This window comes from Salvelinus fontinalis, chromosome 2, assembly GCF_029448725.1.
Source record: "Salvelinus fontinalis isolate EN_2023a chromosome 2, ASM2944872v1, whole genome shotgun sequence".
Lineage (NCBI taxonomy): Eukaryota > Metazoa > Chordata > Actinopteri > Salmoniformes > Salmonidae > Salvelinus > Salvelinus fontinalis.
In genome coordinates, this window is record NC_074666.1 from 46,567,053 (window position 1) to 46,582,460 (window position 15,408).

The 15,408-nt window shown below is 44.5% G+C and overlaps 2 protein-coding genes across 2 annotated transcripts in view; one reads left to right on the forward strand and one right to left on the reverse strand.

Annotated features, from left to right (window-relative positions):
* Positions 1-15,408, reverse strand: part of LOC129819775 (calpain-5-like) — a 68,685-nt gene that overhangs the window by 13,159 nt on the left and 40,118 nt on the right. The window contains exons 3-7 of the mRNA XM_055876354.1: positions 14,538-14,669; positions 5,942-6,150; positions 5,093-5,285; positions 1,759-1,952; positions 366-443 (exon numbers count right to left, since the gene is read on the reverse strand). Coding sequence (XP_055732329.1) covers positions 366-443; positions 1,759-1,952; positions 5,093-5,285; positions 5,942-6,150; positions 14,538-14,669 — 806 coding nt within the window. The remainder of the gene's footprint in view (positions 1-365; positions 444-1,758; positions 1,953-5,092; positions 5,286-5,941; positions 6,151-14,537; positions 14,670-15,408) is intronic.
* Positions 7,570-9,387, forward strand: LOC129819857 (olfactory marker protein-like). Its single transcript, XM_055876492.1, has one exon. The coding sequence runs from the start codon at positions 8,023-8,025 to the stop codon at positions 8,512-8,514; it is 492 nt and encodes a 163-aa protein (XP_055732467.1). The 5' UTR covers positions 7,570-8,022; the 3' UTR covers positions 8,515-9,387.

A 15,408-nucleotide genomic window follows, 5' to 3' on the forward strand; every position in this document is an offset into this window, starting at 1 on the left:
TGACCTAACATAATCACATGGTGTGCTTTCGCAGTAAAGCCTTTTTGAAATCGGACACTGTGGTTGGATTTACAAGAAGTTTATCTTTAAAATGGTGTATAATACTTGTATGTTTGAAGAACTTTAATTATGGGATTTCTGTTGTTTTGAATTTGGCGCCCTGCAATTTCACTGGCTGTTGTCGAGGTGGGGCGCTAGCGTTTAAGCCTAGGCTTAATCCCATTAAGCCTAGGCTTAATCTGTGTGTGGGTGAATGGCCCCTAATGTGTTAATGGTGTGTGTGTGTGTGTGTGTGTGTGTGTGTGTGTGTGTGTGTGTGTGTGTGTGTGTGTGTGTGTGTGTGTGTGCGTGGTGGTCCCTCTCACCAGAATTCTCCGTCATCCTGCACGGTGACGCCCAGCTTCTCTCTCTCACTCTTGCTCACCTTCTTCCACTCCTCTGAGCTGGGGGCACAGACATGAAATTACCTCATGTTCGACAGTATGAAACAAAGGAAATTACAGCGCAAACACACCACTGAAAAACCCTTTGGATTGGAGATTCCGAAGTTCAGCACCACATGACAATGGACAGCAATTTTCTCAGGAGCAGTCATAGATTAAAACATAAAGACTTACCCCAGGAAGTAGGAGTTGTAGGTATCGGCAATACATAGCAATTGTGCGTGTGCCTATGTGCATATGAAAATAAACCTCTCTTCTGTTTCTATGAAATTCCTGCCAGTTCCACAACTTCTGTGTAACTCTGTGACAAACTTCCACATTAAACAATACAATTAAATGTCTCCAATTCCAATTGTGATCAAACCCCAGATACATTATACATGCATTCCTATGACTATATGAATGAAAGGAGACGACTCCTTTAATTACACCACTCAGTCACTTCCCCTTTAAGAACTAACATCTCTCTCCTTTACCTACTCAATAATTCAGCTGTCTTCATGAGCGAGCCCTACAATCTCTGCTATGTCACACAACCTAGTGATAAACAATAGGACACAACAGAAGGAGGAGGAGAGAAGCTCTTAGTCTTCTCCCCATCCTATTACATGATAAACACCATAAATTAACTATTGAACGTGTGATTTTATTTTATTTATTATGTTAGATATTTTCGGATTCTATATTTTTTTTACTTTAAGGTGACTTAAACGTGTGAACATGTGCACCACGTGTGCCTTCAAAAATAATAGCTGTATTACCATTCAACCAAGTTTATGTATAACAATACACGTCTGATTAACTCAGTTCCAAACAGTTGCGTTAATGGAATTCACTCCACAATATTATAGTCACTGTACTAACAGCACCCCTGCAGATCTCGGAATGACATTGTAATGGCTTTACTTTTTGTGTCTCCTTCTCCTGCATTATTACTGAAATGCAAAAAATGTAGAGCCTACCCTTATTTTTCCCTCCATATTGTTGTTTTTCTTTAAATAAATAAATAAAACAAAAACACACGTTCACACATATTCAACAGTTAATTTATGGCATTTATCACCCCCCCCCCCACACACAAACACACTCACACACACACATAGCATTCCCCATTTCAGAAGATGGAGAACACCTCTCTCTCCACCTCATTACTCCTACACGGTCTAGTCATTTCGAGGCAGTAAAGGCACTCTGAATAGGAGAAGCTTTCATTATGCAGTGTTGTGTACATCGAATTAGAATAAGAATTCTAATTCTAATACTATGGTTGCGTAGTACCACTTCCAGGCCTGAGGAGGCAGTGTTGTGTATTTACCTGTCGCTCCAGGGCCCGCTCCACTCCTTCTCTCCCCAGGGGTTCCTCATGCGGATCATATTGAGCTTCTCTGATTTGAAGAATGCCAGCAGGCCCTGGCCCAGACGCACCTTCTTCACGTCCGTCACTGCGTATGCGTGACCCTTGACCAGGCCACAGTCTAGCCGTGCCTCCATGTCCTCCACTGTGGTCGCCTATGAGACAATTAATAATCAATTAATTAATTCAGAAATATTTATTTGTGCAGCACATGTCATACACAGAATGTAGCTCAAAGTGTTTGAGTTGTGACAAGGGTTGTGTTCATTAGGGCGTGCGACATGCGACAAAATGAAAATCTGCATTCAGACATTTTTTTGTTTGATGCCTATTGAACAAGGCCCAGTCAAGTTGAACTGAGAATTGGTTTGTTTGAATTGAGCTTGCAGCCTAGACGGCTGGTGCTGTCCCTTGCTACTTGATCATCAAAGTATCATTGAGCACAGGGCCCAGATGTAATGAGCCCGTTTCACAAACAAAGTGTGATGCAACGACAGCAAGGGAGCAACTACTAAGGAGACAGAAGAGGAAAAATGATAAAGAAGACAGAAAGGTAATGAGGGAAACCAGGGTCGTATTCATTAGTGCACAACGTAACAAAATGTTTTGCAACGGAAACCAAAAACAAGTGTTTTTTATTGGGAAAGGGGAATACCTAGTCAATTGTACAAATTAATGCATTCAAAATAATGCACTCTGAATCAGAGAGGTGCGGGGGGCTGCCTTAACTTATCCGACATCCATGTCGGATAAGATCAGTTAGTCCCTCCCCGTTTCAGTCCATTTTCTTCCATTTGGTGCCTACTAAATATGACCCAGGGGATACTACATAAAAATTCAAAAAACATACATGACTGCTCCTGCATGAAAAAAACCCTTCTCATAGACCTCACAGGCTCTCAACTTAAGCATACTTAATGGCCTGCTGATGGGCCATCAACTGTGGATGGGCTTCCCATTGTATTCAAATTGGTTGAGTAGGTTGGCTACCAGAACATTCAGACCTGGCCCAACGGGAAAGCAGTTGTCTGGACTTCAGAGAGCTAGGCTTTTGCTAAGCCTAGTATGAAAACAATATTTGAGGTAGATTAATAATATTAATAATAATATAATATACAAACATACTGTACATATCTTAGCTATCATTACACATTGTAAGTTTCTAGGACACACCAGTTGTTCACAATTCAACCGAAAGTGGTGGAAATGAAATGTCTGTCTCCAATGGTAAAAATGAAAGACAATTTTATTTTACTAGGCAAGTCAGTTAAGAACAAATTCTTATTTTCAATGACAGCCTAGGAACAGTGGGTTAACTGCCATGTTCAGGGGCAGAACGACAGATTTGTACCTTGTCAGCTCTGGGATTCGATCTTGCAACCTTTCGGTTACTAGTCCAACACCAACCACTAGGCTACCTGCCGCCCCATAAATTGAAAACATTTCTGATTTGAAACTGATAGTTGGATGAAAATATACTAAATTGACAAAAAATATTTCCATTTTAGATAATTGAAAACATTTCTGATTTGAAACTGATAGTTGGATGAAAATATACTAAATTGACAAAAAATATTTCCATTTTAGATATTTCCATTTTAGATAATTGACCAAAAGTCATATTGACCAAAAGCGGAGTAAACAAAATGCATATATTTTAAATGATACTTTTAGCATTCAAAAGAATGAATGACTTTTTAAATTTCTCTAAGATATTATCTTATTTGTACTTGATGTAAAGAAGTGACATTTTATATCACTATGTGAATGTGTCTAAATACCATATAAAATACCACTGAATTTTAGGTAAGGGGTTAATTGTAGCAAATGTTACGATTAACCCCCTTTACAAATCTGAGTCTAATCTGAGTCTAATGAGAAAAAACAACTAACTATTGTCATCAATTATATCAATCAAAATAACTCTTCTTACTGATAAAAATGATGTATGATTAGATAAAATGGGGAATGTTCGGCAGGTCAATAATCAAGAAAGAGAGGTGGCAAGAATATTTCAAATTCGGCCTGAACATATATATATATTTTTTTAAATAGGTCACTACCCTATTATGCCCAGGCCCATAGGCTCTGTGGAAGACGTGCATTGAGCATTTGCTACCACACACATCATTTTTCAAACCATGCTTACAAAAAACAGCGAAAGGGGGGAGAAGACAAAAAGCAATTAGGCTTGGAGTCTGGGGAGAGATGCACGAGTGTGGCTTTTAAGATGCCTTTGTTGCATTCCTAAATCAGACCTCACAACAAAAAGCCTGGGAGTAGTCAAGCATTTTTATAATGTTGCCAGGCCGTTACAACCATAACCAAACAACAACCACCAAGTCATGGGTCATGTCCGAGGAATTAACGACTAGGGTTTTCGGGCCGTTCGTCTAGCTGACGTGTTTGTTTAGCCATTATTTTTTTCGTGTCTGTGTCCATTCTGTTGTTATTGTTTCTGTAATGGAGCCTAATGAAAACTCATGAATATAAAATGCCTATCGCTGCCAGTTGAGCTAGTGTACGTGATTCGGAATCACACAATGTTGGACTGTAAATGAGTTCTAGTGCAGGAGTGGACAAGCGCAGAACCGCAGACAATCAAAAGGGGGAACTCACTGCCTGCGTTCCAAATGTACAACTTATTACCTTTATAGTGTACTACTTTCAACAAGGGCCCATAGGGTTCTGGTCAAAAGTAGTGCACTTTGTAGGGAGTAGGGTGCCATATGGGACGCAGTCAGTGGCTGCCCGGGGGAGAGTGGAACTCGTACAAATGGAGCTCCCAACAGCAGATGTTGCGTATTGATGAACAGATGAATAGACGGACTGACGGATGGACAGATAAACAACAAGCAGGTTGAGGATGACAGGTAGATGGATGGATAGAGAAGAGGACGGTATTTGCATTCTGAAAGTGTATATGCACTCATACAAATTCAAGTCTCATCAGCAGAGAGAAAGCCTTGTATGATTACATTGATAGATGATAGATAGATGGATAATCACAAAGGATTACATTTTCCTCTCGCAAATGTAGACTTTGCATGAGCCAACTAACCTCAACTTTCGAAATAGACGGGATGGCACATTATCATGGTGATTGCCAAACGCTGCAATTTGCGATTTATGTCGCAATTTTTTGGTGTTCCAAATAGCACAAGGCAGAAAAAAACATTTTGCAATGGAAAAAAACAGGAAGTACATTGAACACGACCTAGATCTCCTAACTGACCCCCTGGCTGCCCCTGATCCAAAATGGCAGCCTTGTACAGATCTTCCCCGAGTGACTCACCCGGATTGAGCAGCTGATGAGGCCGTCCCGGTTGTGGACCTTCAGCACCCTCTCAAACAGCTGGTTACGGGCCACCTCGTCAGTGGCCATCTGGCCCTCCAGCAGGTCCATGGGCTCCGACACGCCCCCTGTGAAGTCCACCAGGGCATCCGCTGTGTTCCCGCCGTCCAGGGCCTCGTAGCAACCGTACACTCTGCAAGGACAGGTCGAGGAGGGAGAGGAGGAATGAGTTCATCTGAAGTCAAATATCTCTCTATCTATGCTGTCTACAGTGCACAGTTGACAACAGAATGACAACTGAGCCTCTTGTTTGACTCCACATCTCAAATCATAAAGACTGTAGCTAGTAGACACAGTATCTTGAATCAGTTAAAATAGTGACAGACAATAAAAAGCCTAATTCTAAGACATTAAAGGCTTATACATGCTTATAACATGTTATAAAGCATTATACCTACAGGCGTTAAGTAAAGTGTTACCAATTGGAAATATTTATTTACCCGAGTGAGTGAGTGCATCCTCGTTCTAAAGATTTTCTCTGCATTCCTCAAATATTGGGAGAGTAAAACATACAGTAGCATTTTATCCTATTCTAGATGATATTCCCCAGGTCTACTGGGGCTGCTACAGTACTGTATCTCTTTATCCCTGCCCCTAGGTGTTCATTACATTTTAATGGTTTTTTTTATTACCATGACCGTATTACACATTGTCCAATTGGGACAACAAATTGATTGATTGCTTGATGGATGGATTGAACGTTTAAAACATTTTCCAACCAGACTGTACTACACATTTCCCAATTTGGACAATAAAGCCGTTGACAGATTGATTGATTCATTGACTAACTTGGCATAAGCCTTCTCCACCAGTGCGCTCCAGAACTCGTTGCTGTCATCCGAGTGGCAGTAGACCAGCTGGTTGTCCACCGTGGGCAGTCGGTCGTCGATCACCACATCCACCCACTCTCCGAAGCGCCAGAAGCGGAAGTGGAAGATCCCGGCGTACGACTCGGGTGTCTCCGTGTCCCACTCCTGCTCTTTCCAGTCTGGGATGACCTGAAGGGAGGAGGTTGGAGAAGGAGGGGGTGGATGGAGATGAAAGCAGGAAAGAGAGAGGGAAAGGTTGGGAAAAGGGCGGAGGGGGTGTGGGGGTGAAAGAGGGAGCGGGTGTGGGTAGGCAGGACACGTAGAGGGAGGAGGGAGAAAAAAGAGAGTCCGAGTTATGCAAGCCGAACGAACAAGCCGCGTGTCGGCCGAACTGGTAAATATCACACCCTCTTGTGAGTGAGCCTGTCATCCCCGCTGGACATACCTCTTGTCCACAACTTGTCACCCCCGGCTGGCCCGCTGTGTTCCGGAGGGAACAAATGTAGTGTATCACCTGGGCTCTGGCAAGTATACATCCAGAGGGGGAAGAATACGTGGAACAGGACAGAGGGACGGGGAATGACTAGAGCTGCAATGAATGACTAGAGCTGCAATGAAGTACCAGCCAGTCATCCACCTTCCCGGTGGCTCCCCCTCGGACTGCGATGGGCGGGCTGGGGGGCAAACAAGACCGCACTTAGCCCCCTCGCCCACCCACCCGAAATACCCATCAGCCATCAGGGCCAAACAGGAAGTGTAGTAATGAGACGCCACATAATGAAAGTGTACTGCGGAGCGCAGAGGGCTAAACTTGATGGAATGAACCACTGTTCCTCTACTGCCCTTGGAGATACATGCTGGGGAGTGGTGGACTAAGAGCCCTGGTCGGTGGGTCGGTTCTGGCAGGGTGGTTCTGATGGAACCTTTGTTCTGCAGATCAAGGGGCTGTTCTGTGTGTGTGTGTGTGCGTGTGCGTGTGCGTGTGCGTGTGTGTGTGTGTGTGTGTAGCAGCTCCTTTAAGAGGAGAGGATAAAAAAACAATACTGCACCATAGAAACCCCAAGTCATGTGAGAGCCCTTAGGAAGCCAGTGACATAGAGAGAAAGAGAGGGGGGTGAGAGAAAGAGAGAGCGTGAGAATGAGGGAGAGGGGGTATCTATCTCGGGTTTCATCCAGAACATAATAAAGCTCTATAATAACTTTACTCTCTCTGCAAAGGATGGACTGGACTCTGGCCAGAAACAGCAGCAACCCCATCCACCCTCCGCCTAATGTTCTGAACATTGCAGATAGAAATATATCAGGTAGAACATATGTTTTTCTGTCAGATTGAAAAAAGCTGACACGATTTCCTATTCTTTCTATCCGAAGTTAAAGTTGAGCAGTGGAAACTGGTGGTGGGAGAAATCAGAGGACGGGGTTATTGTAATGGCTGTAATGGAATTAACGGAATAGGTATCAAACACATGAAACACATTCCGTGTGTTTGATACCGTTCCATTGCAGTGACACCAGCCTGCACTGGTTACTTGGCAGACTGACAAAAAAAAATCTCTGATTTCGGTCACACTTAGTTAAGTAAAGTACGCGAGAGAGGCAAGCCTACGCTAGCCGAGCACAACGATGGTACAAACGTGAGACAAAACAAATATGTTGTCACACAGCTGTCCCCTGTTCCTCCAAGGGCAATCCCCGCGTCGCTACTGCAGATGTCATTAGCTCAGGTTGCCTAGAGCTCATCTTGCCAACCAAGAACGACAAGACGGCAAGGCCCGCCCCGCATCTCAGGGTGCTGTGGGTGTGCAGGAGTGACTTCCACACACACATACTGTACTCAATAAAGAAAGAGGTAGAAAAAGATAGAGGAGGAAGAGGAAAAGGCCACAGTCCAAAGAGCTGCATGTGTGCGCCTACCTGACCCGGTGACAGAGAAAGAAAAGAGAAAGAAAAGAGAGAGAGAGAACGTGACCAAGAGAGAGTGAGGATTCCTGAGGACTCAGCCAGTCAAAGCGTTTCCCGGTTCCCCCTATCGACCCATCACACTCTTGAACCTAAACCAACATGGCCACCCAAGCCACTCTGGAGCTGCCCTTCAGGCCCGACGCCCATCTGACCGAGGTGATGCGTCAGCGGGCCCAGTCGCTGCAGCAGCGTGGCGGGAAGAGGCAGGACGGCGAGCGCCTCCTCCGACCACACGAGGCCATCTACCGCCTGGACTTCTCCCAGCAGGCATTGCGTTTTGCCCACTGGGGAGTGAAGCTGGCACGCTCAGGCCGCCTCACCGTGATTGCCACCTCACAGCTCTGGACGCCCGACCTCACCCACCTGATGAACCGCCAGCTGCTGGAGCCGGCGGGGGTGTTCTGGCGAGCTGAGAGCGACGGCGACGACACACCCGTGCACCACTATGAGGCAGACGCCCAGGAGTTTGGTGAGCGGATCGCCGAGATGGCGAAGGTGAGGAAGACAATGTACTTCCTGCTGGCATTTGAGGAGGGCGTTGGTCCGGACGCTGTTGAATGCTCCATCAGCTTCCAGGTGGACCAGAAGTGAAGACTGTAGGAGGAAATGGCAGACGGAGGGCAAGGTACTAGGCGGACATTTTGGTTATGTTTAATTTAATTTGACTATCCTCTGGCCTTATGAGCAAGTACGTTTGCCATTTCTCTTCTTGTTGTCTTTCGTCATGTTTTTCCACCACCACCATTCCTCGTCGGAGAACAACTTTGTTTTTCGTTTAGAATTTCAGTCATTTTCTACATATGCTACTTCTTCTTAGAGTTAGAGGTAAAGTTAGGTTTAGAGCACGGGTCTCAAAATGACGACCTGTGATCCAAATCTGGGCGATTTAATGTGGCCTGCAGTAGTTGTTAGAATGCGGTAACACAGGGGAAAGGACAGACAAATCGACCGACCGGAGGGACCACAACCACTCACTTCCTCTGGGGTAGAGGAAAGATAACACCTCAACACCTCCACTCCCTTGACTCGATCGCTTCCTTTTTAACACTCTCTTCTTCTTCCTGTCTTCCATTTTAGCATAGAACGACCGGCCTCAAACAAAACACAAAACCTTTTTGGATTTCAATATGCCCTTTCTACTGTAGGTAGACTTTCTGTAGGGATCCAGGTAATACTAGTCTAGTTTATCAAAAGACTGGAGCATTTCTGATGTTGAAATTACTATTAAAGATGCAGTAAGTGTTTCACTTGTGAGTGGACTTTTAAACCCGAGGCTTCAATCATGTTTCCTTCAGATCTTTGTAGAGCATTCAGAGCCGTACTGTAGCTACAATCAGTCGAGTCTAGAGATGTGATTATTCATTACTTGTAAGGTTTGTTTGATACCATAACGTGACTAAAGCAACTAATTAGAGAATGACTACTTGTGTGTAATTGATGTGCATTTGAATAAATCGTAACAAAAGACAAGACGGTTCTCTCTGTGGCATTTCTAACAGACTAGCAATACAACGTCAGCTCTGATGTTTTTCAATGTGTGTGTGTGTACGGATGCACATGTTTATGTGTTGGGTGTCTGTCTGCCTGTCTGCCTGCCTGTCTGTCTGTCTGCCTGTCTGCCTGTCTGTCTGCCTGCCTGTCTGCCTGCCTGTCTGTCTGTCTGTCTGTCTGCCTGCGTGTGTGTGTACGCACGGATCTCATTTTTTCTACTGGCGTCTGACAAACGAGCAGGCTCATCGCGGATGACTGAGGGGGTCTGAGTGTGTGTGTGTGTGTGTGTGTGTGTGTGTGTGTGTGTGTGTGTGTGTGTGTGTGTGTGAAGCCGTTCTCCACCCACCTGAGGTGGTTGGCAGCTGGGAGGGACACTGTAGTGCGCCAGCAGAAACATAATACCACAGCGGACAGCGGGGTCTTATTTATTAGACAGGAAATGGAAGAAAACAGACCGAAAACAGCCTGGACTCGTCAAAGAAGAAACATTTGTTTAAAATTTTCCTGTGATGTTTTTTTGCTATGGTGTGCCCTAATGAACACGACACAGACTGGCTTCCTATTACCTCATCCATCTCCGTCTGGCCCCGGCCCGAATGACAAACGTCAGGGAGGGGGATTATATCTCCACAGCAACCGGCACTTAAACTCCCTCCCTCCCAAAGGTCACCCCGTATTCATAAACATGTCAGAACAGAAGTGCTGATCTACAATCAGTTTAGCCTTTTAGATCATTATGAATAAGATACATGGACGAGGGGGGGGACCTGATCCTAGATCAAAGCTCTGAAAGGCTTTATGAATATGGACCGAGGCCACCACAAAGACAGAGCTGAGTAGTGGAGAGGGAGAGACGGAGGGGAAAGGAAAGAGAGAATATGTTGGTGTGTAGGAGAGAGACAGAAAGAAAAAAAGAAAACAGAAGGAGAGATGGACACCACAAGCGTGTGCCCCCCCCCCCCCCCCCCCCCCCCCCTCCCACACACACCTAGTCACCCACTCATTCACCACAGAGGCATAAATCAATGCCTGAAATCACAACCAGCCACCTGATAGATTGACTGTCTCTCAAATCAAATTGTATTGGTCACATACACATATTTAGAACTAGATTGACTATCTCTTTGCGGTTGACCGCTTTTCTCCCAAATTATTCTCAACGCCATTCCCTTTGTCAGTAATGGAGAAGCAAAAGCAGCAGAGTACAACGACAGTCTCCTGAGTCTCAATTAAGAGAATGGCCTGCAGTATGAGAGTGTAATTATTAATCTGATGGCGTCTCCATTGTCCTTTTCTTCCTTATTCAATAACATCAGCTCACAATCACACTTCTTCCCTCTCATACTTACAGTTGCCGGTCACACACACACACGACAGACATACAGACACTATACATACACACACCGCACCAATGCTAATTAGTCCTTTGCACATACCAGCTTCCTGGGGGGATCTACCTCTTGGTTGTTGTATGTACCGCTGCCCCATGCCTGGTGTAACTAAACCATCACTGCACTGCTTCCATCATGGAAATGCATGGTCACGCACGCATCAAGTTCATCTTGTTGTACTGTTGGACAACATGCCTTTATCTTCAATAGGTCAAAGTTGATTGGGTTGTATTTCTATGTAAAACATTTCTATGTAAATCATTCATTCCTCATCCTCACTCTGGGGATAGAAGTAGTTGTGGTCCTGAAAACAAAAATTGCTGAAATAGCGCAAGCTTTTCAAATCTGTTAACACATCTTTATGTACAGTACATTTTAAATAAAAACCAAAAAGCTAATTACTGAGTTGTAACACTTTACTTAAAGCATGCAGGTATAATGCTTTCTAAGTTGTTATAAGCATGTACAAGCCTTTATAATGTCTTATAACAAAGCTTAAGTCCTATTTGGACGGGATTCGTTTTACTGGGGGAGCTCAGGTAATGTAATTATGTGCACGAGCACAAATGACCACATCCGTCATTTTAGTCCCGTCCGAATCTGCTATGTCAGTAATTTTTACTTGGCAGGAAGGTTATTATCCCATGCCTTGAGGCCGATACGTAAAGCTTAATGAAGAGCAGTGATACTTGCAAGAGCAGTGTGCATGTTTCTAATTTTTTCTCATATTATATCAGCCCTAAAAACCTACTATTTATGGCAAACTCCCAGCTCCTCTAATAATACTTATCGCGTGCGAATCGTCATCACTGTGTATTGAGGGATATTGCAGGGTTTAACAGGCTAAGAACATGACAGCAAATGTATGTTTAAAACCAAGTATTATGCAGGCAAGGGCGTCATTTTATGTTGCATATGGGGGGTGGGGGTCAATGGGTTCACCCTAGGGGGGTCCGGGGGCATATAATCAGAATACAGGCAAAAACATTTGTTATAGCACGTGGGCTGCAGTCAGCAAATATTATGAGTTGAACTGATAGTGCCTTATAACTTAAATTGCCTTATAACCACCGTGGGGCGGCAGGTAGCCTAGTGGTTAGAGAGCTGGGCCAGTAACCGAAAGGTTGCAAGATCGAATCCCAAAGCTGACAAGGTAAAAATCTGTCATTCTGCCCCTGAACAAGGCAGTTAACCCACTGTTCCTAGGCTGTCATTGAAAATAAGAATTTGATCTTAACTGACTTGCCAAGTAACTTTTTTTTGTTTATAAATAAAAATCCTCACCTAATGACCTGTTCGTCCTCTCCCTGCCTCAACATGGGCAGTGCTCTCTCACACACTCTCTCTACTGCTTGTCTCTGACCCTTGCCATGACAAACAAATCAACTCAGAATGCAGTCATCAACTGTTTTGTTGTACTTGGGCTTCAAGTCAGCAAAGAAGAGGAGTTGAACTGATAGTTCCTTATAACTTGAATTCTCACCTGATTACCTGTTCGTTATCTCCCTGCCTCAACATGGGCGGTGCTCTCTTTCTCACGCTATCTACTGCCTGTCGTTGACCAAATACCATTATCATATGACAAAAATGACTGGCCTTAGCAATGATGGGGTTAGCTTATTAACACGAATTAGACTGCTTTCATTACCTAAATTAGTTATAGCTAACTAGCTGACTACATAGCTACCAATCTATTTTGAATTGTACAGTGTGCTTAGCTAGCTAGCTATGTAAACATTCATTCATTTACTTACAGTCCTCTCCACTCTCCAAAATAATCTTATTTCCTGCACTTTTCTCCTCTTTGGGGTTGGCAACTCCATTAAGGGCACTAGCTACTTTTACACCAGGGTGAACACTAACTCACTGAGTGCCGCTCATCTGAAAATGCTGTTGAAAAGGAAAAGGATTGACCTCCCGAGTGGCGCAGTGGTCTAAGGCACTGCATCGCAATTGCTAGCTGTGCCACTAGAGATCCTTGTCCCATCCAGCTCTAGCGACTCCTGTGGCGGGCTGGGCGCATGCACGCTGACACGGTCGCCAGCTGTACGGTGTTTCCTCCGACACATTGGTGTGGCTGGTTTCCGGGTTAAGCGGGCATTGTGTCAAGAAGCAGAGCGGCTTGGTTGCGTCGTGTTTCGGATGACACATGGCTCTCGACCTTCGCCTCTCCTGAGTCTGTACGGGAGTTGCAGCGATCAGACAAGACTGTAAGTTACAATTGGATACCATGAAATTGGGGAGAAAAAGGGGTAAAAGAAAAAAAAAATATTATAATTTAAACAAAAAATAAAAGGAAAAGATTGAGATAGTGTGCTAGCTTTGGTGCTGGTTTAGCTAGCTAGATAGCTAACGTTAGCTAACGTTATACGGTTTAACTCAGTATAAAACTATTTTTACACAATATTATATCTTCACCAATGGTTCGCTAGTTACACAACAACAGGAATACATTTATGAAATGTTCATTAACTTTTACTAGTTTTAAACTTACAAAAAATGTTTACATTGTAGTGCTTGTGAATACCTGTCCTAAGCAAACACCACAAAGAGAAAGAGAGAGAGTGGGTTGTGCGTGCAGCTGAACTGTTACTGCAGGCCAAACCCATGCATCGCAGACCAATGAAAAGGTTAAGAGGAGAAATTGTGTGTTTCTCTAATCTCCTTACAAGCCGTTCTCAACTCTTTTCCCATTTACCACCAACGGGCCGGATGCCTCTGGGGATCGGGAGCATTTGGCAGCAGGGGGATCCAATCATAAAATTAGGAGTACTGTGGTGCAAAGCCACATAAAGCCAGTAGCTGCCTGGAGCTTTACAGTGCAGATTGTTTGGGGGGGGGGGGGGGGGGGGGGGTCAAATTGACCAGTTTCTAATATTGGGGGTCATGCCCCCCCCCCCCCCCCCCCTGTCTACGTCCACCGTCAAGTTACACGTCTAACGCAAGTAGCCTACAAATTAATTTACTGTTTTGTCACATATCAACTTTTCCTGTGTCTAATTGTCTTTCAAAATAATAAGAGGACGATATATTCATAAAATGCCAAATACGTCAGTTAATTAAATATCTGCATAGACTACAATTCATGGTTCTTATTGATACGCATTATTATTTTGGCTTTCTCATAAATGTAGGCTATTAAGCCATAATTAGGCTTTCTCTAGACACGCTGAAATATCTTTACACTAAGAACATGACATTTTGAATTATAATAATTTTCTTTGTTCGGTAAAACGAATCCCGTCCGAAAGGTCCACTGGAAAAAACGGACATGCTGGGGTAATAATTTCATAACCGACATATAGTAATACCAGTCCTGAACTAATAGGGCTTTAGACCTACAACATGGTACACACATCCAGTAACTTGAAGGTGTCATAAAAGAATGCTAGATACCCACACATTCCTTCTTTCAAAACAACCGGGTGGACCGGAAAAATCTGCTTTGATACTTTACCTAAACACCAGACTGAGTTCTAAGCTTGAAGGATGCCACAAAGGACCATGGCAGTGTACTTCAACTCTACTGAGAGTGTTCATAGATAGGTGTTGATTTATCCTAATGATGCTTCTGGTGAGAGGAGCTTTCCCCTGTTTATCCCTTCACCACCAGGTAATGGGGCCTAATGGGTATTGTGTATGTGTGTTATAGTTAAGAGTGTGCATCTCTTGTTTAAGATCACACGTCACACACGCGCGCACACAACCCTCCCCACCCACAGACACACTTACTTTAGACCACAGGGACTCTCTGGAGGCCAGGCTGGAGCACGCTGCCACAAACCAGCAGTTTCCCAGCTGGCCCTGGTGCAGGTCGTGCGCACTGATCCCATCCACAAACAGGTGAGGGTCCTCAGAGAGCTCCTACACAGAGAAAAGGAGGGAGAGTGAGAGAGAAGGAAGAAGGGGGAGGCAGGGGAGAGGGTAAGGGAGAGAGAGAGTTAGAAAGGTTACATGAAGCCTATCGACCCCCCAAAAATTTGAGTTTCGTCAGTGCGAAAGGGAAGAACGAAAAAAAGAGATTGTTAGACAGGTGAAGATGAAGAGAGTGAGAGCGCGAGAAAGAGAGAATCAGTGAGAGAAGGAGAAAAAAGAGGGAATGATATATAAGGGAAAGAGAGAGAAATATGGATAGATGGAGAGAAAAAGGGAGAGGGAAAAAAAGAGAGAAAGGGAGGGTGAAATAAAGAGAGAAGACAGATGGATGGAGTGAGTTGCCAGGCCAGGCATGGCCGGGACTCTTTAATTACGGCTCCTAATCGATGGGAATTTAGATGAGGCTCTGCAAAACACTCCACTTCTATCCATCACACACACACACACACACACAACATGCCTCTACTGACAGACAGGAGAGAGGGGGAAAGAAAGAGAGGGCGAGAGAGAGTTCCAGTGAGTGAGCGGAATGAGGTTAAGAGAGTGTGGGCGAGAAAGAAAGTATAGAGAGAGCGGGAAAGAGCCCCCGACCCTGATAAGTCTGTCTCAGGTCTGAGAGGTGTTGTGGTGAATTATGTGGCGACACAAGAGGATCTACAGGGTCACGTATTTATCTGGGCCGCGCTAACCTGAGCCCCACCGGAACAACCTCTTCACACCAGACACA